At 37.5% G+C, this 27,784-nt stretch overlaps 1 protein-coding gene across 1 annotated transcript; it reads right to left on the reverse strand.

Moving 5' to 3' along the window:
- Window positions 1-258: 258 nt before the first annotated feature.
- Window positions 259-26,172, reverse strand: LOC149837006 (cinnamoyl-CoA reductase CAD2-like). The gene is made up of 6 exons (XM_090005742.1): window positions 25,987-26,172; window positions 24,474-24,643; window positions 22,502-22,693; window positions 21,662-21,824; window positions 1,502-1,694; window positions 259-604 (listed from the first exon to the last, which is right to left on the reverse strand). Exons 1-6 carry the CDS (start codon window positions 26,093-26,095, stop codon window positions 460-462), a joined length of 972 nt encoding a protein of 323 aa, XP_089861868.1. The 5' UTR covers window positions 26,096-26,172; the 3' UTR covers window positions 259-459.
- Window positions 26,173-27,784: the final 1,612 nt, after the last annotated feature.

Consider the following 27,784-nt stretch of genomic DNA (forward strand, 5'->3'; position numbering starts at 1 on the left):
AGAATCGTCTCTCAGTGATCTGGTGTGCCTCATTAACAATCGGATAGGGGGAGGGGGTGCAGGGGTCTGGTCCCGGACCAAATCATCAATAAGCTGTACAGGTTTGATAGATTCCGGATTAATTTTGTGCCACGAAGAGAACAAGATTGCCAGATTTTTGGCTAGACTAGCAACTTCATCTTGGAAGGACCACCCCTCATACTGGCATCCTTCACAAGAGCAACTGTAAATATGCTCTTAATTTTGTTGTACAGATTATTTTGATCAACACACTGGTAGGGTTCTGCCTAACCCTAGTTTGCTTATTGAAAAAGAACAAAAAAAAATGTGACATATACCACAGATGTTAGAGAATCTTATTCTTGTCTAGGACATGGGTCACATTCCAAGAGTCTTTGAAATCCATGGTTGCCAATTCATGCAAAAAAAAAACAGGACACCAATTGGGAGATCACCATATTAAAGATTGGCAAATTTTTTCTCCTTCAGGCTTTCAACGGTCTCTTTGAGGCTCACTTCCAAAGGAATATAATTAATTCCCAGATTTTGACCTTTCTCTTTAGATACTTGGTATGTAGGAACAAAAGGTTTGTCATCTGCGCACCTGCAAAACAAGGAAATAATCATTATCTCTAGCCGAATCAAGATATGCTAAACTTGCAGATAGAATCATATACCAACCATGCAGCACGTCGTGTAATAGAAACTTGTAACATGTTAAGAGGAATGCCTATATAGTAAATGCTTTTGGCATGATGATTAAAAAGAAATGCTACTCCTAGAAGTTACAAGCATAGCCGACAAAGAATATTGGTTTATGTTAGGGTTATAAATCAGTAGTCATAGCCCATGCTCTGAGGAGAAAATAAAATGTCAAAACAATAAAAAAATCATGTTTAATCATATGAATCAATCTTAGTGGAATTGCAGAAAATGAGAGAGAGAGAGAGGGAGTTGTCAGTCAACACACTCCGTAAACAGTCCATGTATGCACACAACCAAAAGGTACACGCATATATGATGCACTTGAAACAACATCATGACTAACAGTAACAAATGCCGCTCAACGTATCACATCAGCAAAAAGAACAATCAGATACCACGAAAAGCCAAACATTGCCATGAATTTTCAAAATATACTCAACCAAGATCAACAAATGGCAACAAGAAGCGCAGAGAATGAAGCAACCTGTACTGTTTGTTTGCCAAACATCTTTAGCACCAAGATTTTCCTTTTTTTCATTGGTAGATTCGAGATGCAGTATATATTTATAAAGAACTTTTGAAAGCAACATATACAATTAGAATGAAGATCTGATATCCAACACTTTGTGTGGTTGAGTGCAGACATGAAACGTGTAAGAGAGAAAAAAATATGCAATTCAAGAAGATAAGAACCCTAATCTCAAAGTTGGATAACCCCTTTTTTTTAACCACAGCACAGAATTTTGTGGCAATACATAAAGAATTTCCCTACAAAAATTAATTCTTGAAAGCTTACTTTGATGGAAGCTTGTAGTCAGGGTATAGCTCATGGAGAATTTTCACAAGTTCCGAATAATGGACAACCCTCTCAACCATGCAATACCTTCCACTGGCTGAGGCATCCTCAAATGCTAGAATATGAGCCTGTGCAACATCTTTGACATTAACCCATCCAAAAGTTGCATTTGGAAATGTTGTAGTTGGACTACCTGCACCCAGACAGAAAATTTAAGAGAACCAATTGTTGGGAGCTCCTTAATAACATAAATGCATTATAGATATCTTTTTTTTTTGAAAGAAAATAAATGCATTATAGATATCACTAGACAGAGTTTCAAATACGCCATACTTATAGGTTAACCCATCAACACTGTATTACATGCTTCACAATACAAGTGATATAGCTGAGCAAGACCCTTGTTTGTTGACAATATCAAATGGTGTGATAGGTCTACAGGTTATGCAGGAGTGTGGGACAAAATTTGAGCTGATCGCAGAAACCAACTGCTACACATTTTAGATAAGATATGGAGTTGCATCTCTCACTGTTTACGTGCCTAAAATTGTATACTTTAGTAAACCTTAAAGGTTTCCAGAGAATAATTTCATAATTTAAGACTACAGTAAGAAAAGAAGGCCAGGATATTTTTAGGTATCCTCCCCATTCATGTTCAGGAAAAAGTGTAGTTCAGATAAAGAAAGTTCCACCTTTTCAGAGATTATCTAAAGATTAAAACTCGTAAACACTCTGATTGCATAAATATGTGATATTCCAACCACTTTCTTCAAACTCATATAATATAAACTTTAGGTTGATCTCATGCCACTTCTTGCATTTATTTTTCCTGCTAACTGTTAAAATGTACATATATATATAAATATATACGTATATAAATATGCATATTATCTCTATTTTTATTCTTTTATTTATTCTTTAATTATTCATTTTTCCTTTTTTTATTGTAGTCAACTAGAGTTGACTAGCCGTTAAACTAGGTCTAACAGCTAGACTTGCTCTCTCATGTGTATAAATAAGGGGTGTTATCCCCATTGTTATGCATCTTGCATACATTTTGTGAAGTTAAATAAAATATTACTTTTATATTTTGTGAGCTCTCTTGGTGTGTGTCCTTAGTGGCCTTTGTGAGTGTGCCCATAGTGGCTGTTTGTGTTTGTCCATTTGGTTACTTTGGTGGATATTTGCTCTCATTTGGTGGCCCTACTCTAGATGCATGGATCAAAAACCTCCATAAGCACTTAAAAGGTATTCAAAGATTGTAAGTGAAGATGACGTGCAATCTAGGCGATCATCTAGAATATCAAAACCCCCAGAAAAGTTCTGTCTTAAGAGTCTTTTTCATCCAAATACAAGGCATGTCTTGCACTTATTCACTCCTATATAGAGCCTTCGTCCTATGTTCAAGCTAAAGATCATTTCCGAATGGGTTGAAGCCATGAAAGTAAAATTAAAGGCTTTAGAAAAGGCCAAAACTTGGACACTTCAAGACCTTCTTGAGGAAAAGAAACTTATACTTGTATAAAGTAAAAATCAAGAGTAATGGAACCCTTGAGAGGTATAAAGCTAGGTTAGTAGCCAAAGGATATTCCCAAGAATATAGGTTAAATTATATTTGCCCCTGTTGCTAAGATAACCATGTTAATATATATATATATATATATATATATATATATATATATATATATATATATATAAACTGTTTGTAATAAGTAATGCCCTTCAAGGGCATTTTATTGAAGTGATTCAAAGAGAGGTATTCTTCCACATTTACTTCTTTATCTCTCTCTTCCTTCTCACATTCAAAATGGAGTATGATTAAGGATAGATCTCCCCTTCAAATTGCATAGCACAAACTATATCATGTGGGTTTCTGCCATGGAGAATAATCTTAAAGGAAAGAATCTTTGGGGATATGTGATGGACACAATTCCCGAACCACAACTTTTGCTCACCAAGAAAGAAAGAACAAATTAAAATTCTTGGAGGAGATGATCGTGCCAAAGCCATTAGTGAGTATCAATCCAAAGTAGAGGATTGGGAGAGCAACCATGCAAAATTTCTTGCATGGTTTATAAACAATATTGACTTAAAAATGAGTCAACATTGTTAAGTTTAGAAAGTCCAATGAAACATGGTCTTTTATGAAAAGTATGTATACCCAAAAAGATTTTGCAAGGCAATATTTTTTGCAAGAAAAGATAAGAACTACCAAGCAAGGGGACATGAGTGTCGGTGACTTTTTTTAGTGCCCTATCTCCTTTATGGAATGAGTTGATACTTTTGGAGCCAAAATGGATTGTCATTGAAGATGTGGAGTTTAGGCGCCAACAAATAGAAAGAAAGCAATTCTTTCAATTCTTGTATGGGTCTCCATCTCAAATATGAGCAAGTGAGATCTTGCCTTCTTCGTAGATCTACTCTTCTTCCACCATTGCCAAAATATGGCAAGAAAAAACTCGCCTTGGCATGTCTGAAAGAAGAGAAAATGAAGTGTTGGTGGTATCTAAGCCCGGCAACCATGTCAAATCTTACAATCCTCCACACTTTGGGAGGCAAAGTAACTATAATAAAAATAATAACCATAATAATGGTAATTATAGTAGTGGAAACTATGGTGGAAGAAAAAGTATTTGTCACTATTGTAATAAGCCAGGATACATAAGGCCTAATTGTCCTAAGCTCAATGGTAATTTCAAGAACAAGGTGGCTGCCGTTTAAGAATCCACACCCAAGAAGGAGACACTTTTTCTCTTTCCCAACTATCGGAGGCACTTCAACAAATTTTCAAAACATCATCTATATCTGGTGCCACTATTGTCTCTTCTTTTCCTCCAGGTATGTCTTCGTGGATTCTTAATTCGAGAGTCTCTTTTCATATGACCCCTTATAAGGATTCTCTTTCCGATATATGCACCAACCCAAATTTATCATTTGTTTTAACCGCCGATAGGACATCTTTAAAAATTGAAAGCAATAGGACTTTAAATTCAAATTCCTCTCAAAAAATCCTTGTTCCAAAAATAAGAATTGTTCCTAAAAATAATTTAAATATATTTTTTATTCTCAAATATCCAATTATGTATGTGAACTCCTTTTCTCATCAAAAGGTTGCACCGTGCAGGATCTCCGGTTTGGGGAAACAGATTGGGCAAGAAACTAGAAGAGACGATCTTTATTACATGGATTTTTTGTATATTCCCTCTAAGTTATTTTGTAATTATGTCCAAGAAAAAGATATTGAAATATGGCACAAAAGACTTGGACAACCAAGCTCTTCCAAAATGCATCTATTACCATTTGCGGAGACTTGTTGGAATGAAAAAAATATTACTTGTAAATATTGTATCTTTGGAAAAATGAAATCTATTATCTTTCCTCAAAGAACTTTTGTTTCAAAAAGACCTTTTGAGTTGGTGCATTTGGATGTATGGAGACCCTTTCCGGTCATATCAAAGGGTGGTTACTCTTATTATGTTGTTTTCATTGATAACTTCACAAGATATGCATGGATCTACTTCCTTAATTTAAAATCAAATGTTTTTTCTTTCTTTGTATGATGGTCAAAAATCAATTTCAAAGTGATAATTTTATCCTTAGATCCGACTCGGGTGGAGAATATATGTCAAATGAGTTCCAAAACTATGTAAGGAAAATTAGTATGCCATTAAAGATCGTATCCTAAAACCCCTCAACGAAATGTGTTGGCGGAAAGAAAGCATAGATATATCATAGAAACTGCTAGAACCTTGTTTGTAAAAATATTCCTAAAAAGTTTTGGGTCGAAGTCGTCTTAACCTTAACATATTTAATAAATACAACGCCCTCTTCGGTTTTGCAAAATACCTCTCCATTTGAAAAATTATTCAAAATGTCATCTGATTTCAAAATGCCATTTGAAAAAATATTCAGAATGCCCTCTTCGATTATGAATTTTTTGTTGTAAATGCTTTGTACTTTCCCACAAGAATGATAAATTTTCTCCAAAAGCAATTGAATGTGTCTTTATGAGATATGGAGAAACGCAAAAAGGATATAGATGTTTTGATCCTAAGAATAACAAACTTTATTTATCCAAGGATGTAAATTTCTTAGAAAAAGAAAATGGTTTTGATAAAGAAAGTAACAAAGAGGAGGTAAACTATGATTTCTTGTTTGATTTCTTGCCTAGGCATGAAGATGATTCTCATGAATCAAAAGATGGTGAATTAAGTTATGATAATGATATCTCTTTGTATGATCAAAATACTAATACTGGTAATTTGGAATCATCGCACAATGATGATAATTTAGTTGAGAACCCTTCTCAAAATATTCAAGTTTATACCCAGTGTAGTCAAGGAAACCAAACAAATGCTTATGAGAGATACTCTCAAGACCTTTCATTAAATGAAACCTCAAGTCAAGATGTGTCAAATAGAGACACCAGTCTTAAGAAATCTGATAGAATGTTCGTTCCACCTAATAGGTTTTTATCCTATGAATCCTTCTCACCAAACTATAAAACATGTGTTCTAACCATTCATTTCTATCATGAACCCTCTCATTATAGTGAAGCCAAAGATTGTCCTCATTGGATTAAAGTTATGAATCTAGAACTTGAAGCACTTCGTAGAGCCCATAATTGGAAGACAGTGAATCGGTAGGATGAAGATGGGTTTTTAAAGTTAAAACTAAAAGTGATGGAACATTAGAGCGATAAAAAGCTAGGTTAGTTGCTAAAGGTTATGCACAACAATATGGAATTGACTATGAAAAAACCTTTGCTCTTGTAGCCAGAATGACTACGATTAGAACTCTCATAGTTGTTGCATCCACCCAAAATTGGCTTATTTACCAACTAGATATGAAAAATGCATTTCTCAATGGTAATCTTAGTGAAGAGGTCTACATGCATCCTCCGTCGGGTTTTAAGATTGAACAAGAAAAAATTTTAAAATTAAAAAAGGTTTTATATGGTCTTAAACAAGCTTCTAAGGCTTGGTATGACCAATTTAGTTCTGTTATGGTAAAATTGGGTTTTCGTTCATGTTATACTGATACTGCTCTCTTTGTTAAGAATACAGGTACAAATATTGTGATATTGTTGTTGTAGGTTGACAACATGATAATTACAAAAAGTGATAAAAAGGGATTAGTAAAATAAAATTTATGTTAAACAAAAATTTTGATATGTCTGATTTGGGTTTCTTGAGATATTTCTTAGGTATTGAAGTTGCATATTCCTCTAGAGGATATATCTTATCTCAGATGAATCTGACAGCTGACATTTATGCTAAGTCAAGTATTTCTGACGACAAGGTGGAGACTCTTGAGGTTGTCAATGCAAAATTAAGACTTGAATATGGGATTCTTCTTGAAGATCTTACTCTATATAGACAGATGATCGGATCCCTCGCCTATTTGTCCATTACCAGACCCGACATAGCCTATGCGGTCCATGCAGTCAGCCAATTCCAGCATGCTTCAACAACTATGCACATGAGTGCAATATTAAAGATTATTTGATACCTTAAGAACTCAATAAGCAAAGGGCTTTTTTCATCTTCATCCTCTTCTTTAAATTTGCTTGGTTATATTGATGTTGATTGGGGAGGAAACTCTAATGATAGAATCTCAACTATTGGTTTTTGTGTTTTCTTATGAGATTCTATAATTTCATGAAGGTGCAAGAAGCAGCAAAAAGTATCAGTGTCCTTAACTGAAGTTGAGTATTGTGCGATAGCTACAACAACAATAGAGCTTGTGTGGCTAAAAAATCTTATCAAAGACATTGGAGTAATCATCTCAAATCCTTCGAAGATGTATTGTGATAATAAGAGTGTAATCTACATTGCAAGCAACTACACCTTCAACAAACAAACCAAGCACATTGAGATGGATTGTCACTATGGTCGTGATGAATATCTAACAGGGACTATTGAGTTGTCGTATGTTACATTGGAGTATCAGCTTGTAGATTTCCTCACTAAAGCACTTGTTGCACCTCGGTTTATTTTCCTCCTTAACAAACTTTCGGTAATTTCACTGTAAGTTTGACGGGGGTGTTAAAATATATGTATATATATATATTATGTTATAAACTGTTTGTAATAAGTAATGCCCTTCAGGGGCATTTTTGTGCTTTTACTTCATCATAATTAGTATTGTCCACTAGGGACAGTTTTATACTTTTCTTCTTTTTATATTTTTTGTCTTTTTATATCAAGGAAGGGGTTCTTTGGTCTTTTGAACCAAAGAGCTGTTGGCCAAGAGCTCTATTTGGGAGCTCCCTTCCCCCTTGTATTCTATAAATATGGGACCTCTTGTCCCTATTTATTAATGATTCTTCCAAGCATGTTTGAGCAATACAAGTTATATTTTTTATATTGATTGTGTTCATGTTCTAGACTCTTTGAAGTCTTTGTATGCACTTTTGTGCTTGTTTTGTGTCTTCGTGCCTTTGTATTGTCCTTTCTTGGACTTGTATATGTGCTTTTGCACCTTGTTTTCTAATATTGCATACTTCATTACAGACCATTGTTAGGACTCAAGGAGCAGTTGCTTCCATTAGGAATTGGCCCATATATCAAATGAATGTCAAGAATGTCTTTATTAATGGGGATTTGATTAAAGAATTGTACATGGAGGCACCACCTGGTATGAACAGTCCTTAAGGAAAAGTTGTTTGTTTGAATAAGGCACTTTATGGCTTAAAGCAAGCACCGAAGACGTGGTATGACAGATTTAGTAAGGTTATACTTGATATTGATTTTAGATCTTGCTTGACTGACACAGTTTTTTTGTTAAGGAAACTAATGTAGGAATTGTCATTCTACTCCTATATGTGGACGATGTGATCATCACTGGGCGAGACAAACAGGAAGTTGAAAATATTAAAAAGCTTCTTAAAAACACTTTTGAAATGACTGATTTGGGTTTTTTAAGATATTTTTTAGGGATTGAAGTTGCTTATTCCCCTAGAGGGTACTTGTTGTCTCAGTCTAAGTTCGCTTCTGATATTATTTTCAGGTCTGAAATTACAGATAATAAAAGAGTATGTACTCTCGAAGTTACTAATGTCAAGATGAGAAGTGATGATGGAGAGCCTCATGAAGATTCAACACCTTACCAACAGCTGATCGGAGTACTCTCTTATGTATCAATTATTAGACCAAACATAGCACACATTGTTCATACAACTAGTCCATTTCAATATGCTCTTATATTTGTTCACATGAGCAGTCTTACAAATTATTAAATATATTAAACTTCTATTTCTAGAAGCATTTTTCTATCTTCTTTGTCTACATTAGATTTAATTGCTTATATTGATGCGGACTGAGGAGGTGATCCCAAGTAGACACTCAATCACAGGATTTTGTATTTTTATAAGTGAATCCCTAATCTCGTGAATGTACAAGAAGCAGCAAAAAGTATCACTTTCATCAACAGGAACCGAATATCGAGTCATGGAGGTGATTTGGCTAAGAAGATTGTTGGCTAACATGAGGATTTGTGTAAAAGGAGCTTCAAAGATGTGTTGTGACAACAACAGTGCTATTTACATTGTCAACAGCCATATGTTTCATAAGAGAACAAAGCACATTGAAATGGATTGTCACTATGTACGAGAGAAGTATCTTCAAGGCAATATTGATCTACCCTATGTTACGTCAGAATATCAACTAACAGATTTGTTCACCAAACCTCTTTCAGCTTCTAGGTTTCACTTCCTTCTTAGCAAACTTTTGATCATTATACTGTAAGTTTGAGGGGAAGTGTTAAAATGTACATATTATATATAATCTCTATTTTATTCTTTTACTTATTCATTTTTAACTTTTTTTATTATAGACAACTAGAATTGACTAGCCTAGATAATCTAGCCGTTACACTAGTTCTAACGGTTAGATTATCTAGCTGTTAGAATTAGTTTAACGACTACACTTGCCCTCTCATGTATGTATAAATAAGGGGTGTTATCACCATTGTAAGTATGCATCTTGCATAAATCTTGTGAAGTTAAATAAAATATTAGCTTTTTATTTTGTGAGCTCTCTTGGTGTGTGCCCTTAGTGGTTGTTTGTGCTTGTCCATTTGGTTACTTTGGTGGACATTTGCTCTCATGTGGTGGCTCTACTAAGTTGTTAGTCGAGGAAGCGGGAGCGGGATGCGATACGGGAAGCGAGGCACTTTCAAAATTTTAGGAAACGGGATGCGTGGGACGACTTAGAAGCGAATCAAGAATCGTCTCAGAAGCCCCCTAGGAAGTGACCTAGGAAGCGAATCGAAAACGACCTAGAAAGCAAGGGGAAAGCAAAGAAATAAAAATAAAAATACAAAAAAAATGGAAAAAAGGGGGAAGCGATGGGGAAGAGCGCTTCCCAAATATGGGAAGCGTGTTTCCCAAAAATGGGAAACGCACTTTGGGGAAGTGCGCTTTCCCAATGCCTTTGGCATTTCCGGTAACTCTGGGCTCTACTCTCTTTACACTAACAATCTTAATTATCATATATTCATTGTTGAAATAGCAGCTGGCTATTTCAACAATAGATCACAACGGGTCGAGAATGGACCTTTTCTAGCCAATCTTTTTCTTTCTCCTATGGCCAGAAAAGGGCTCCCAACAAGCCCTTTTTTCTCATTCTAGCCACGCTTTCTCTGTCCATGACAGCTCAGAAAAGGTCCTTTCATGTCCTTTCTTTGGCCAGAAAATGGCCCCAGCTCACCCTCTTCCAGTAGGGCTCTCTAGCCAGAAAAGGATCTAAGGGAGCCCTTTTCTGGCCAGCCTCTCTCTCTCTCTACAGCCAAAAAAGGCCCGAGGCTAGTCCTTTTAAACCAGTCTCTCATTCTCTCTCTTACCAGAAAAGGCCCCCAATTAGCCCTTTTCCGACCATGCTCTCTCTTTGTCTCTGTTCAGACCAGAAAAGGATCCTCTAAGATCTCTCGTCCTCTCTTCTCTATTTGGCTGGAGAGTCATCCCTTCCCTCCTAGCAAGTTGGACTTGTACAGTTGTACCTGATTGTGTAGTTTGATTTCGATCATGGGTTGTGTTTATCTGGTTTCACTTTTTCTTGAGGTGTTGGTTTTCCTTTTTCTGATTGTTTACTGGGTTTGGATGACATTGGAGATCTATCGTTGCGGTGTTTTGTTTTGCTGTGGGGCTTGATCAGGTTGTTTCTTTCTAGGTTTGTTTTGATTTACAGAGCATTGTAATTTCTTCTGTGGAGTTTGATGTAGTGTTGCTTTGTCCCTCTTTGATGTTCTACATGCAAATATGTTTGATGGTTGTATTTGGTCATCCGCTGAAGAATTATAGGTTCTGCCCCTTAATTCTCATCTATCTTGTGCTTTACCAATAATGATATCAAGTTCATGGTGATGTTTTTTCTTTCCTTGATAATGCTATAGTTTGTTTCTTGTGTGTGTGTGCTAAGTTGCCCTTTTAATTTATTGTTATGCTTGTGGATCATGAGTCTTGTCAGTAGCAAACGTACATGAGTTGTTAAATATCTGAATATCAAATAAGCCATTACCATGATGCTTCCTTTAATGCTTCTTAAGTTTATGTTGTTGGAGATGTTGATAGTCTGGATTTCATTTGGTATGATGGATTTATCTATTAATGTGTTTATCATTGCGCAACCACTGCCATCTGTCTTTTATGCATTTTGAGTTTTTTATTAACAGAAACTCTTCAGCAATGTTAATATTCTTCTTAGGCTCAGATTGCAATCGACAATCATTATCTCAATGAGCACGATAAGATGTTGCAATAGCCTTCAAGAAATCTATTGCAGAGTTGATCAGGAAGCCGCTTGCATGGATTAGATAGATACCAAGCATTATAGGAGTTAGCATTCAGACAAGTTTTTTTTAGCTTTCAGACAACCTTTTTTTTTTATTTTTTTTCCTAACGTGACGACTATGTCACACGGACTCTTCTAACAGGGCACCGCAGACGGGTGCGACACTCGGACACAGCTTCCTTTGTGTTAGGTGAAGTCAACCACACTGAGGTCCATTTCTATCAAGTAGATTCAGTAAACCCTAATCAAGTTCATTTTTACCTATATTATACATATAAATACATAAATGCACACAAATACACGTAGTGTTAACTTAAAACTGTTAAAAATTATATATATATCCTCCCCGCACCCAAGTTTTTTTAAAGTGCCGCATCGCTGCATCCGCATCCGCACCCGCACCTATGTGACATAGCGTGACGATGATAGTTGCAGCTTAAAAAAATGGACTTTACTTGGTGATGGATGTTGCTCAGAAACCTTTTCCTTGTAATGAAAATACATGTCTCAAGCAGACCATTTGATAAATATGTTTTGTGCATTTGTGTATGAAAGAGATAAAGAAAAAGAGAAAATACCTTGAATTTATGATACTCCATAAGTAAATGTTATAAGGTATTTTGGTGAAATAAATCCCAAAGAATCAGAAAACCAGATTAACTGCCATCCAAACAGTTATTTTCAGATAACCTAGTTACCTACAGGTTAACCAGGTTAACAGACTGTCATCCGAACAGCAAAATCAGAATTTGAAGGTTTAAAAAAACAGGTTTTCAGCAAAGCAGGTTTTCCAGCGCATTATCCAAACATGCCATAAGTCTTAACATGATAAAATCAATTGAAGAGAAAAGGAATCGGATTTTTCTCATATATGTATTCATGCTATTTTTTTCCATGAAGGACAGAGAAAACCACCCCCGGAGTAAGAGACATGGTCATGCTGGACTTATGCCTGCCAAACCTACAGTTGCTTCTCCGGCAGCATAAAACTGTAGCGCACCCCTTCCCCCCAAGGAGTCACCTTGCTTCGGATTAATGTGCAAGGGGCTGACGCCCATGGGATTTGAACCCAGTCCACCCGTCATCCCACTAGGTTTGCTAGTTGTTAACTAAAAACCGGAAGCCTTTGATCATGCATAGTTTGTATACCGTTTGTATGCATGATTTATACAGTTTGTATGCATGATTTTTGTGTGAAATGAGCATTAAAAACCCAATGTTTGACTAATGTTTGGCATGGTCCTGCAAGGTCCTTATTGATTTCAATTAAAGAGAAAATTGAATAAGTTTAGACCCATTTGAGTTTTTTTAGAAAATTTTGGTTTTTACTTACAAGGTTTTAGAAAATAGTTTTGAAAAAGAAGGTTTTATGAATTTGTTGAAAATCAGGAAACTGTTTTAGAAAAGAAATTCTAATGCAGCCTTAAACCTAATTTGAGATTATAAATAATAATGAAAAAAGAGAGAGAAGGACGTCTCTCTCTCTCTCTCTCTCTCTCTCTCTCTCTCTCTCTCTCTCTCTCTCTCTCTCTCTCTCTCTCCTCACCGGCTTCTTCTTCTTTTTTCATCGGAGGTGCCGCACGACACGTGCTAAGCATTGGGACGGCCGCTCTGTTCTCCCCACTCCATCGGAGGCGAACCCCCAGGTACGCTTCTTCTCCCCCTTCTCTTTTATTTTTTTATTATTTAGCATAGTTTGCATAGATCAGTTCCTTTTTTAATTCGATTATTTTCTGCATGCTAGTTAGTTTTTTTTTGTTGTTGAAAAGGAAAACGCTAACTTCGAGCAGACTTGCTTATCAGATCCGCGACAGATCTGACACAGCATAACTGCTAGGCCTGATAATCTCTTTGCATGGCAGATCTGGTCAAATAGCATTGATCAGACCCAACAAAAATCAGCCGACCTGCATTCTTTGAATATCAACTAAATCGGGTGGCCGACCAAGCAGGGCCATTCAGATCTGATCGGTCAGAAACTCATCAATCCAGATCTACGTCCAAACGCTTTCTGTTTCAGACCAAAGGGGTGGCTAAAAACAATAAGTCTGATTTTGTTTCAGACCCGCTGCTATCAAGCAACGCAGATTAGGCATGTGCATAGTGGTCAGCCTGATCAGTGGACCGATCAGGCCGATCCTAGTCGGCTAGCCCCAAACCGAGCAGACCATTTGATCTACCAAGCCCAGATTTTGTCGGATGATTTAGGCCAGTTTTATCTGATATATTTTTTTTGGCCATAATCGTTAAATCTGATCAATAAACAGATTAAACCCCAACAGGCATGCAGATCAAGTCTGCATTTTTCTTTTAATTTTGGACTGATCTGTTAGCCCTGACTCAGCCGCAGCCAAGCCAGACCAGACCAATCTGCTCAGTCAACAGATCTGCCAACCGAACAGCACTCTAATCTGCACATTTTCTTTCGGTCTGCCGAACTGAATGTAATCAGGTCAGCTTTGAATCTGACCATATCAGTATACCTAGCGTGTTCAAATCAGCCGATCAGTCTGCTGCCATCTAAAGTCTTGTCTGATTAATTTTTATGGCACATCCGATTTGTTGATCAGACCCTAACAGGGTGGAGCGTGTTTTCCTTAGCTGATTGGTATAGTGATAGATTTTAGGTTAGTCAATTTATTTTTAGATTCTATTTTTTTGTTAGAATTAGATACATTTAAAGTTCGGTTCTTAGATTTTTTTTCATGTAACTAACATTAGCTAGATTGGGTAGTCTAGTGTTTCGTTTGTTTTGTGGTTTTGTGTTTTGCAGGTGGGTACAAGATTGTTGATTAGAACGCGATAGCGAAGGCCGTGCACGTACGGACAAAGAAAGCTAGATCGTGAGCGAAAAGAGCCCTGCAGATTTTTCCTTTTCTTTATTTCTTTTTTTTTAGAGCCACGGGCTATTTAGTTTATTTGGGGTTATAATAATTTTTAGACAACTTATTGAGAGAAATAGAGAGAGGAACAAAGATTTGCATATGGTTTTTATTGATTTGGATAAGGCATACAATAGAGTACCTAGGGACGTTCTTTGGTGGACAATGATGAAGAAAGGTGTTTCTCTTAAGTACATTAGTATAATTAAGGATATGTATGAAGGAGTAGTAACCAATGTCCGCACGTGTGGAGGGGTGACAACCAATTTTCCTATAACGGTTGGGTTACATCAAGGATCTGCTTTAAGCCCTTTCCTATTTGCTATAGTGATGGATGAGCTTACGAGATCAATTCAAGAAAATATGCCGTGGTGTATGTTGTTTGCTGATGATATTGTTTTGATTGATGAGTCTAGAGCTGGGGTTAATGCTAAGTTAGAATTATGAAAACAAACAGTGGAAGCAAGAGGTTTTAAGTTGAGTACGAGTAAGACAGAATATATGGAATGTCGGTTTAGTAAGCAACGAAGTAGTTATGGGAGTGTAGTGAAGCTTGGTAAGCAAGAAATACCGATGGATGATTGTTTCAAATATTTGGGATCTATCATTCAAAAGTATGGAGAAATTGATGGAGATGTAAATCATAGGATAAAGGTATCAGATTTTATATCTGGTACAGCAACTACAGGAAACAGGGCGCGAGAGAGAGAGAGAAAGAGAGAACAATGGTTGGGGCAGCTTACGATAGCTCGACCTCCAAGCCCTAACCATTTTATATATAAAACAACTATACAACTATCCTTGTAATATCAGAGATATTACAAGGCTGCCATTAATGAGAGAAATACAGCATGTGTTTCATTAACATACCATGCGTATGGATCTGGATCAAGATCCATACGCAAGCTATATTTTAACACCCTCCCTCATGTTGTACGTGATTTTGGATCATGTACAACTTGCTCTTCAATAGCCAAAATTGACGTCCTGTTAACCCCTTGGTAAACAAGTCTGCCACTTGATCTTCTGTTCGAACATGACGTAGTTCTATCTCCTTCATCTAGACTTTTTGCCGTATGAAATGTTGATCAATCTCAATGTGCTTCGTTCTGCTATGCTGGATAGGATTACATGCAATGTTTATTGCGCTTTGATTGTCACATAGAAGAAAAGATCGAATAATTGTCTCCCCAAGATCACTCAATAAGTGTCTAATCCATGTGGCTTCTGCCGTGCCTGCAGCCATCGATCTGTATTCAGCCTCTGTACTCGATCGTGCCACTGCCTTTTGTTTTCTGCTGCTCCAGGACACTAAATTGTGTCCAATATATGCACAATATCCAGAGACAGATCGTCTCTCATCTGGATCCCCTGCCCAATCTGCGTCTGTATAAGTGATGAGTTCATGTCCTCTATGCAAATTATCGTTCTTGCGATAGACAAGTTCGTCTCCTATAGTTCTTTTTAAATAGCGTAGAATGCGCTTCACAGCTTCCATATGACCCTCCGTTGGAGCATGCATAAACTGGGATACCTGAATGACAGCATAAACTATATCAGGTCTGGTAAAGGTCAAGTACTGTAACATTCTCACGAGACTTCTATACATTGTAGGGTTGACACAAAGATGGTCATCTTCAGAGCTCAGCCTTTGATGTAATACACTAGGAGTACTGACTGGTTTGCAATTCGTCATCTCGGCTCTTTCCAGAAGGTCAAGAGTGTATTTTATTTGCATGAGTGTCAATGTGTCTTGTTGTCTGTCAACTTCCACACCAAGAAAGTACCTCAACTCCCCTAAATCTTTCATTTTGAAAGTTTTCATTAAAAACTGCTTCACGTCTTGCACATGATTATCTGAACTCCCAATGATCACAATGTCATCAACATATATAAGAAGTATAACAATGTCTGCCTTTTGGAAAATAAAGAGTGAGTGATCCAGAGAGCATCTTCTAAAACCATAACTTGGAATTTGCATAGAGAAACTTTCAAACCAGGAACGGGACGCCTGTTTCAACCCATACAGAGATTTCCTTAGTTTGCACACCCAGGCAGTAGGATCCTTCTCGGCATAACCAGGAGGTTGCTCCATATACACTTCTTCCTTTAAAGTTTCATGCAAAAATGCATTTTTAACATCCATCTGGCTAAGGCTCCAACCTCGATCGACTGCTAGGGATATGATGACACGAATAGTACCCATTTTGACTACCGGACTAAAAGTTTCATCGTAGTCTTCACCATATTGTTGTGTGAATCCTCGAGCAACAAGTCGTGCCTTATATCTGTCAATGCTTCCTTCAGGCTTATACTTTGTTTTATAAACCCATTTTGAGCCAACTACATTCTTTCCTTCTGGCCGAGGGACTATGTCCCAAGTCTGGCATTCATGAAGAGCTTCCATTTCTTTATTCATAGCTTCAGCCCAATGACGGGATTGAATAGCTTGATTAAAACAAGTGGGTTCAACCTCTTTTGTGAGCTGAGACATAAACAGCTGGAAATCAAGGAAGAAGGTCTCATAACTCACCCATCGTTGAATAGGATGCTTAATGCGTGACGGCCTTTGAGCCAGATCATTGGCGATGCTTTCCACATTTCTTGGCTCTGTATTTTTGTTCCGTCTAGTGTATATCTGCCCAGAGAAGCGTTCTACTGGGGGTGGCTTAACTGGAGACTCATCTGGAGATGATTTAACATGTATTTGTGAGTCATTCAACTCCCTACTCAAGCCTAAGGAAGGACAATTTATCTGACAAGTTTCTCCTGTATTAGCAAAAAGATTTGCGCTCATCCATGGATCATATACTTCTAATTCTCGAGATGGCAACGCTGCAGAGTCATTGACCTGAAAATTTTGTTCGTCAAAAACAACATTTCTGGAGGTCCTAATACATTTTGTAGTAGGATCATAGCATCAATAACCTTTGTATTCATCTGCATACCCAACAAATCTGCACTTGACAGCCTTGTCCTGAAACTTATTTCGCAGAGATGAATCAACATGTACATAACATACACAACCAAAAACATGCAGCTCATCGTAAGAGGGATGATGCCCGAATAAAGTATAATAGGGAGATTTCCGATCCAAAAGTGTCATAGGAAGACGATTTATGATATGAACAGATATGTGAAAAACTTCTGTCCAGAGACTAACGGGCACATTGCTATCATGTAACATGCTCATCGCGCTCTCAACAATATGCATGTGTTTCCTCTCTGCAACCCTATTTTGTTGAAGAGTAGGAGGGCAAGAAACCTGTCGACTTATTCCTTTATCCCGAAGAAAGGCAATAAACTCGTTCGATGAATACTCTCCTCCACCATCACATTGTAAATGCACAATATCACAAGCAAACTTTGTTTTGACCATCGAATGGAATTTCCGAAATATTTGAAAAACTTCATGCTTGTGTTTTAAGAAATATATCCAAGTATAACGGGAATAGGAATCAATAAGGATAACATAGTAACGACTGCCAGAAAGAGAAGGAATAGGTGCGGGTCCCCAAACATCAGAACAAATAATCTCAAATGGCTTTCAAGCTCTTTTATTTATAATATGAAAATGAAGAACATGACTTTTGCAGAGTTCGCATGAAGAACATTTATTATTATTATCAAAAAATGAACATAAACTAGACTCTGGAAGGAGACCATCAGATACAAGATTTTCAACGAAACCTCGACTACAATGTCCCAAACGACTATGCCAAATATCTGGCTTATTACAATGAGATGAATTAAAAACTTCCAATGAAGGAAAAAACAAAGACTCTGAAGGTGAAGACACTGAAGAATGCTTGGACGACTTCAACTGGAGGACTGGGACTGAAGACGAAGACACTGAAGGAATCTCCTTGAAGACGTACATGTTTCCTTGTCGCTCCCCCTTAGCGAACGTCTCTTTCGTTCGTAGATCCTTAACATAAACAGAAGAGGGAGTAAATTCGACGGAAGAATTCATATCGTCAACAAGTTTAGCTACAGAAACAATGTTCTTTTTAATATTAAGAGCAAGAAGGACATTGGACAAGTGAAGTGAGGACTTTGACATAGGGATATGTGTATTGCCAGTATGACTAATGGAGTGATAAGTTTCATCTCCCGTAACTATACTACCTTTTTCAAAGTAGGCAATAAGTGAGATAACTTACCCGCATTACCCGTAACATGTGTGGCGGCACTTGAATCAACATACCATTCGCCTTGTTCATTTTGCTTGATCGTCATCTGTGACAATGCTGATAACAAAAGTTTTTGCACATCTGTGGATGGCCCTTTTGTTTCCACAGCAGTAGCGGATTTATTTTCAATTTTGTTTATTTTTCCTCTATTCTGTAGATTTAACCAACAATCAGCTTTCACATGTCCTCTTTTGTTGCATAAGAAACAAGTGGGTACTCTCCTCTGATTCCCTGTATTAAAACCCCCTGAAATATTAGGTGTAGGCAAGATACCACGTCCTCCCTGCCCAAAACGTCTGCGGCCTCTGTCTCCTTGATGCCCTTCATTCCATCGTCCAAAACCTACAGAAGTGTCCATGGCCAAAACTGAATGAGGACGAGTTGATTCATTTCCTTCTGCCCTTTGCTTCATAATCATCTCATGCTGGAGAAGTTTCGCTTGGAGGTCGTCAAAAGTGGGCAAGTGAGGAAGGCATGATAAAGTTGTGGTAAACATGTCAAAGTCAGGACCCAATCCATTGAGAAGTTGTTGAACTTTATCTTTATCTGCAATAGCACTTCCAACAACAGCCAATTGATCAGTAATACTCTTCAAGCGGCCTATGTATTCCATGACTGTCATGGAGCCTTTCTTCAAACTTTGAAATTCATTTTTCAAGAACATAACTCGGGATTCTGATATCTGAGAGTAAGTTTGTGACAGCTTACTCCACAGATCCGCCGCAGTGCAATCATCTGAAAGAGTAACCAACACTTCTTGAGAGAGTGTTGACATAATATAAGCAACCAAAGACTGATCCCGCTTCCTCCAAACTGTATACTCTGGATTCTTAATGGAAATGGTAATTGTGTCACCTTTCTCATCCTTGGTTTCCTGCAAAATAAGTCGTGGTGGTATAGGAACTAAACCATCCAAATGTTCATCGAGATCCTGACTCCGTATAAAATGAAGGATTTGCCTTTTCCAGGTCAAAAAATTAGAATGAGTAAGTTTTTCTGTAACAAGCTGACTCAAGAAATTGGCAGAGGGACCGGATGGTGAAGACAAAGAGTAATCCATATCAGTGGAATAATGAATAAGCAAACAAGATGAATGAAAAGAAATAAACAGATTTGAGATCACTTAATCAATCTGTAAAACTGTAATAAGGCATATACCTGTACGACCAAAAGTGTTGCACAAAGAACACTAAAACAGCAATGAAGGAAAGGAAAGGAAACTTGTGGAATCAAAACTGGTTTGAAATAAAAAGGGAAACAGCAGTCGGTGATGTTTTAAAAAAATTTGGAACCAACACAGACGATAGAGTAACAGAAAAGAGAGAACTTGGGATGAACACAGTCGATGAGCTGTTCACGATCTGCGTTCTCGATGAACACAGTTGATGAGCACGCTGTTCACGCTAAAAGGAAAAGAAAAGTACCAACTATCAGAAGGGGAGATTTCAGAGGATGAGATTTTAAATTTCTTCACACACAGGATGTTCACGCAGTGTTGTTGTTCACGATCTGCTGCTCACGCTGTTCTTGATGAACACGCTGTCCCCATCTCGATGAACACGCTGAAAGGAGGAACACGCTGAAAGAAGAACACGCAGTTCACGATCTGTGAAAGGAGGAACACGTTGTTCACGCAGTTCACGATCTGTTGTTCCAGAGCTTCTTCACGCACAGGATGGCATGTGCTCTGATACCATATCAGATTTTATATCTGGTACAGCATCTACAGGAAACAGGGCGCGCGCGCGCGAGAGAGAGAGAGAGAGAGAGAGAGAGAGAGAGAGAGAGAGAGAGAGAAAGAGAGAACAATGGCTGGGGCGACTTACGATAGCTCGACCTCCAAGCCCTAACCATTTTATATATGAAGCAGCTATACAACTATCCTTGTAATATCAGAGATATTACAAGGATGCCATTAATGAGAGAAATACAGCATGTGTTTCATTAACATACCATGCGTATGGATCTGGATCCAGATCCATACGCAAGCTATATTTTAACAAAAGGTTGGGTGGATGAAATGGAAAAGTGCAACTAGAGTGTTGTGCGATTGTAGAATGTCATTGTGGTTGAAGGAAAAGTTTTATAGGACGACTATTAGGCCCGCTTTACTATATGGTACGGAATGTTGGGCTGCCAAGAGACATCATATTCAAAAAATGAGTGTAGCTGAGATGCGTATGCTTAGATGGATGTGTGGAAATACAATAAAAGATAAGATTCGGAACGAGGAGATACGTAAGAAGGTAGGCGTTGCACCCATTGAAAATAAGATGAGAGAGAATCGTTTATGGTGGTTTGGACATATTCGGCGAAGGCCTAATGATGCTCCAGTTAGAAGGATGGAGAATTGGGAAAATATATTAGTTAAAAGAGGTCGGGGTAGGCCTAGGAAGACTTGGATGGAGATGATAGGAAAGGATATGAATGCTTTAAACCTCACCGAGGACATGGCATTGGATAGATATGATTGGAGGAGAAGGATTCATGTGGAAGACCCAGAATGATTTTCTTTGTTGGTTCATATCGCCGACCCCAATTGTTTTGGGATGAAGGCGTAGTTGTTGTTGTTGTTGTATAATAATTTTTATTTCTACTCGAACCTCTGTAATAGGGTAGTACGTTTTATTTACATTTCATTTAAAGCAATAAAGTTCATTCTTGTGCGGAGTACAAAAGTTATAAACTCGTTCCCTAAGTTCGACCCGGACTTCACCACTAGTGTGAACCGGTTAATTTAAGATTTGATGCACGGTTTGCAGTAACAATTTTTAATGAAAAATCCCTTTTAAAATACTTTCAATAAAAGTTGCATCAGCCTTCATTTTGTCCTATTTCACCATGACTCCGAATGCAATTTAAGAGTCAGGCAATAATGACAGGGTCGCTTGAACTTAAAATAGCTACTCTCGGCCACCGATTTAAGTTATTATATCTAAAGTACATGATATACACTTATATTCTATACCTAAATGGTTGTGATCTTTCACTTTCTTTCAGTGCATGTTGCCACAAAGAATACAACGAAAGGCCCATAAGGGGTCCCCTCATCTGGTAGGGGCAACCTGCGAATGTCACCAAGTTGACGGGACAGCACAAGTTCGAAATCGATGGGTGGCATCCCTTGCTGCAAGGTCGAAGCTGGGTGTACTCCCCAATGGGCAGGAAGGGAATCAAGGGTTTTACCAACTGGAAGCCAGCCAATGTGCGGTCGGTGATGGGGGGGTTTCCCTTGGATTATCCCAAAAAAACAAAAGAATAAAAAGTGGAAATTGGTGGAAATTCCATGCTTACCATTTATAAGATTCAAGATTGCAGCAGCACTTGTGTTCAGTGTCGGCTGCAAAAGAGGACCAATGACCATCGCAGGATTTATCGTGACTATGTCCATTTTGGTCTCTTCTGCAAACTTCCATGCATGCTCCTCAGCCAAGGTTTTTGAAAGTAGGTACCATGACTGTCAGTAGTAGAACACTGTAAGTAGAGGGAACTTATGAAGTGATTGTTACTGTGAGAACAACCGGACTTGATGAATAAGATTTTGAATAAAGAACAAGAATCATTTAATTGGCAAAAAATGAGAATAAAACTTTTGCAAAAACAATTCCCCACTAGACAAAACCAGACTTCTAGAACTTTATTCAGCATAACTAGGAGTAGCTTAGAGAGAAGTACAAAGGGGAGGGAAATGAGAAACCACCCAAAAACATGAGAAAACATAGCCAGGTAAACCCCAAGAAAGACACAGTTTCAGAACCAACATAGCTTGTGCTAACCACTTAGTGTCCTATGACTCCACTTAACCAATATGGAGGATCTCACCACCCTTTTCTTTTAGATATAAAATAAGAAACAATCCACTTTAAATATAAAATATAAGAAATCAACCAGAGCATATAATAGGAGCAATTAACCTGTTCCCTATATTTTCTCAGCTATATTACTGATAAAAGAAGTCCTCACAGTTGTTACACCATCACCAATCAAAGATTACACAAAGAACTCTAAGGTAAAGGAGGTCATCGAAAAAAATTAAAAGGAGAAAGAAACACAACCACGAATGGGGACACACACACACACACACCACACAGAGAGAGAGATGAAAAAACAATGTATAGTATAGAGTCTATCAACCTTTGTTTCCCTACAGAAATCTGCATCTGAAAACCAGGTCTCATCAACGACCACATCAGGAGTACGTGCCTGTCGGACATAGGCAACAGCAGCCATAGATGATGTCACAACCACCCTTCTAATGGTAGAAGTCTTGGCACATGATCTGAGAACATTTAATGTGCCTTTAACTGCAGGATCAATTAATTCAGCCTGATATGTTTAAGCCAACAAAATGAAAATGGTTAAGAAATGAATATATCAGGTGAGGATTTGAAGATGCTAAGAGATAATTAAATAAATATATATAAAATTCTACTGAATAAAAATAAAGGATAAAATTTGACTGAATAAAAATAAAGGAATGCAAAATGGGTGAATATTAGTTGTTTTACATCCTTGCAACACTGCCTGCCATTCACATGTTTTACAGCATTTAGTTTTTCAGCAAGAATCGAAGCAGCAATAACTCAGCAAGCAGCAAATTGAATCACTTCATAGTGTGTATAAAGATCCAAGATCAGTGGCATGCATTGCAAGAGAAAATCATATGCGGAGGGTGGAAAATGCATGGCATTGGGAAGGAGGAACAAAAAAGAGAAACTCTACAACTTGAAAATTAATTACAAAGACCATCGCACAAGAGCGGTGGACAGGGTACCTACACCTTAATCTGAAAGAAATCTCAGGAATTTATCAACTTTGGAACATCATGTGCTGCATTTAGAGCTGTTGATGGAGGATGTGACCTTGCAGTTCTTTTAGAATTTCTGTTTTGAGTGTTTGAGTAAATTTCTGCTAGCCAAAACATAGTATTGTTTCACTGAAGTGTTAGAGTTGGCTTGTGAATCAATCTTTGACATAGCATAAAAAAAGAATCATAAAATTGGGATATTGAAAGACTTATAAGTAGAGTCTCTTATATGCCCTGCTCATTGTGACATGTTATCCTTCAGTATAAGCACTTCTTTAGTTCTTTCACAAAAAGTACAAGTGGCCAGACCCATTAGTGCAGACTACCTCCCTCATCTCAACCACAAGCTGCTCAACCATGATAACACCCTGTTGTTGCCTAGTCCCATCGCACCTCAACCATAAGCTACAGAATTCAAGGCTCAAGCTACACTTCCACGAAGGGATTTAGGCCAACCCCAGCATGACCAGCAGTTTCTGACCAGCAGTTTCCCAAACCAAGGTTATCAGACTAGGAAGCGGAAGCGGAAAGCGATGCATTTTAAAATGTATAGGAAGCGGGAAGCAAGGAATAAAAAAAAAGAAATATAAGAATTGAATGAGAATCAAATTGAAACACAAATAAAAACTAAAACAAAAGTGACTATTCTTAAATTTCATGATTTTTTTAGTGTAAGAATTAAATTTCTAACAAAATCTAAAAATAAAGACTACCAATTTAGAAAAAGCACATGGAAGTGAGTGAGAAGCGTGAGAGGAAACACATAAAGAACATGAAAAGTAGAGTGAGAGAACATAATAAGAAGAATAAATGAAGCGTGTGGAAAGCATAGGCAAAGCATGGGAGAATCGAGATTCTCATCAAGTTTCAGAAGCGAGGAGTATCGTGCTTCCGAAGCGTGTTTCCAGGAAGCAGGCTTCCCACCTATCTAAGAAGCTTCCGGTAACTCTGCCCCAAACTAATTCATCATGTTGGTAGAGCATTAACGTTTCACACTCAGGTTCTCAAATTATCAGTATTGCATATATTCACCATGTTTCCTCCCCAACTTGCAGGCCTATTTAAAATATGTTCAGTTACGAGATCCAACTGTTCTTTTTTTTGTTGATAGAGAGAAGAATGTCAATCACGCACTAAAAGGTGGACTCTAGGATTTCTCTACCATTCATGGACTTCAGTTGTCAATGATAAACAGGAACAATATTAGGAAAAGATAAGCCCTATCAAAAAGAGCAGAAGTGCATGACTAGAGCAAGAAATGAATGAAATTGCATTAAGAGAAAAGGACATATGATGAACCTGTGGGTCTTGTACATCATGATAGAATGGTGATGCTGTATGGAAGACACCTTCACAGCCACTGAAAGCAGCATCAAAAATTCCCTCATCCAGTAGGTTGGCTTTGAACAAATGAAGCCTTTCACTGGCTCCTTCAAGAGCATGCAAGTGCTGCGTCTTCTTTGCATCATCTGAAAATCCACATGTTGATAAGAACCAGAATAACCAAAAGGAAAAAGGCACAGAGAGGCCAGGGCAAGCCGCTAAAAATATTTCCAATGTCAATAATTCATACATGAAAGATATGTTACACGACATCTCAATCTAAATGATGTGCCAGTGGAATCAATGAAATTTAAAAAAAAAACTTTTTTAGCAGTTCTAGATGGATAAAAAAACAAGACCAAAATGTTAATCCCGAAAACAAAAATAAATGATTTAGGAGTAGGAAAAAGAAAATGATTCGAAGGAATTGATAAGTGAAACAAATTTGGGAAATCATGCAAACTTTTTCTGTGAAAACACAATAATTCTGGAAAGGGAAACAAAGTACAAGAGGAACGAAATTGTCATCAACAATGTGCTAAAAAAATGGGACTTCAGTAAAACAGTGTTTCACACCAACAAGAATATAAGAACTACAATTACTACACTGTACTGTGCCTCCAGTCCCCAAAACGAGGCTATTGGTAGATGAGTTAAGAACCACAAAGAATCCTGAATGAGATGCAAGTCCTCCACAAACCTATCACGTAAATCAACACAATATAACATACAGCGCTCAGCTTAAATAAGATAATATGGACCAGACAGTCTCGAATCTCACCACAGGCTAGCCCCAATCTTGGCTATCAAAAAGTATACAGAATTCAATACTTAATATAAGTTTTTACCACTTCCTCATATTCATTATTTCACAATGATCATAAGTTCAGAGTCTCATCCTAGCAATTTCATTCTTTTCTTTCTGTGGAGCTGATAAGGAGATCTTTTGTTCAAGTTCTCCATTCGCATGGTAACAACCCCTCAATTAAGAAATGCCAAAACTTCAACTTTCCATAGTTGTATAAAAAATCAATAATAAACAACAATCTTTGCAAAATGAACATATGTGTAACAAGACCTCCTATTCCAATGCCCAACTCAATCCACCCATTATTCAAGAAACAAACTTATATTTAAAAAAAAGGGGACTAATGCGATCCAAATAAGCAGACAGAAGAAAAAAAAACACCCACCATCCATCATTAGACCATATCACCATATGATCATCCATAACTCCAAAAAAACACCAAAAATCAAACTGAAATATGTACATGGGAATGCTTACTATGGCATGAACGCTAAAGTATCCACCTTTTAGAGTACCATCAATAAATGGGTGATCGAATTCACATAGAAACACAAAACCGACTAGAAGATTGTGAGATTATGCTTCTTGTTTCTGTGGTCGGAGCGAATGGACAAAAAACTTGGGTGCTAGGAGGAAGTGAGTTGTGAAAAAACAGAAAAAAAAAGGAAAGGAAGACCAAACCTGGGTCTCTGACAGTAGCTCTGACGGTGTAGCCTCTCTGAAGGAGGAGCTTCACTAGCCACGACGCTATGTAACCAGACGCCCCTGTTACGCACACCACCTTCCCCATTCTCTCTCTCTCTCTCTCTCTCTCTCTCGTTAATCTTTATTTGGCTGCAGTGGGAAGTGTGAATGCGAACGAGAACCAGTCATAAATGTCGGTTTTGGGAAAATCTCAAGATATTTGACTCAAAAAAAATCGCAAGATATGCGTAAAATTTTCTGTAAACGGGTAGGGTTCGGACTCGGGTGAAAACTCAAATTTGATTTGAGACGATGGTACCGGGTCTCAACCTGGGTCTAATCGGACTCATCATAGGAGAAACCATACCGGGATCTTATAAGGATTACATGACACTTAGCATTTTTATATTGAAAAAATATGGTTCTTAATGGAAACTCGGGTCAGGCCCGGGTCTGGTATAAAATTTCACAAACTATACCCAGATCCATATGTTAGGGTCCGACCCAAATTCTAATTAGGCCTTCTTATTTATCACCACCATGACCTTATAAGGTTTGGTATGGGTTGGGTCCAAGTTAAACCCAACCCATTGACACCCCTAGTCATGGTCTCAGGCGGTTAAATTATTGCGAAAACTACTCTCAAAATAAAAAATAAAAGAGAAAAGTTATTTGTTTATGAAAGACAATTATGATTAAGGGCTTGAGGTTTTAAATTTAGGCCCTGTTTGAAATCTAGCAGTCCATGGTTGGTAGTTGGGGAAGAAAGTATGGTGTTTGTTTGGGAGCATCATTATAAATTCTGCCAGTACTTTGCAAATCCATTTTTAAAGTTGTTTGGATGATATGTGGATTTCATAGTTGCCTCTCCACCTAACCTGTTTAGAAAGAGAGAAATATAATGTGATTCGTGTGATGATAGTGTGTTGCATTTGGTGTGGAAAAAAAAATGTAGCTACCAACTACCGTAGACAAGATATCAATGGTGCCCTCGCATTAAAGATGTTGAACTGTTGGTTCTGTTGATAGATTTTGGGATTTGACAAGATTTTGGGCCTATCTCATATGTGTTTAGAGTCTTACCTGTAGTTGTGTAAATACAAAAATTATTGCAGTATCTGTGATGAAATTCCTTACATTCAACAGGTTTATAACAAATTTGGATGACTCCAAATGTACAAAATCGGAAGGAACACTAATTGCCAATTTAACAAGTGAATTCAACAATAGATTCTAATTGTTGATGCGTATAAACAAACAAAATATCCAAATTTACTTGAGGATCTCGTTATCTTGAGCATTGTAACAAACAGTTGGTATGCGTGTTCAATGAACTGGTTCAAACCCTAAAAGCAGGGACATTAAACCAGAGCTTTGGAAACAGAAAGTAAAAGAAAAAGAGAAAATTGGCTGGCTGGCTGGAGTATTTACGTGGAGTTAAGATGATAGTCAGGATCTACCGAATCCCAGCTTGTTAATCACAAAAAAACAAAAAATAAAACAAAGGCTGGGATTACAAATAATCAAAGTTATATACTCCAACAGGATACATTGAAAACTTTGACCTTAGAAAGAGAAAAAGGGTTGTTCATACTGTTATAGACTCAATGAATTAACTTTTCAAAGAGAGAGGGAGAGAGATTGACCTAGACAAAAAACATATATGCCATGATTTTGTTGCAACATTTATGTTGGATATACCTCAGGTAAAGTAGTTGAATTATTATTTTTATGTTTTATATTATTATTTTTTCATATGTGCCTTATTTTTAAATGTGTTTGTGCCAACAAAAAT

Source organism: Nuphar pumila, chromosome 5 (assembly GCF_984573655.1).
Source record: "Nuphar pumila chromosome 5, dmNupPumi1.hap1.1, whole genome shotgun sequence".
NCBI lineage: Eukaryota > Viridiplantae > Streptophyta > Magnoliopsida > Nymphaeales > Nymphaeaceae > Nuphar > Nuphar pumila.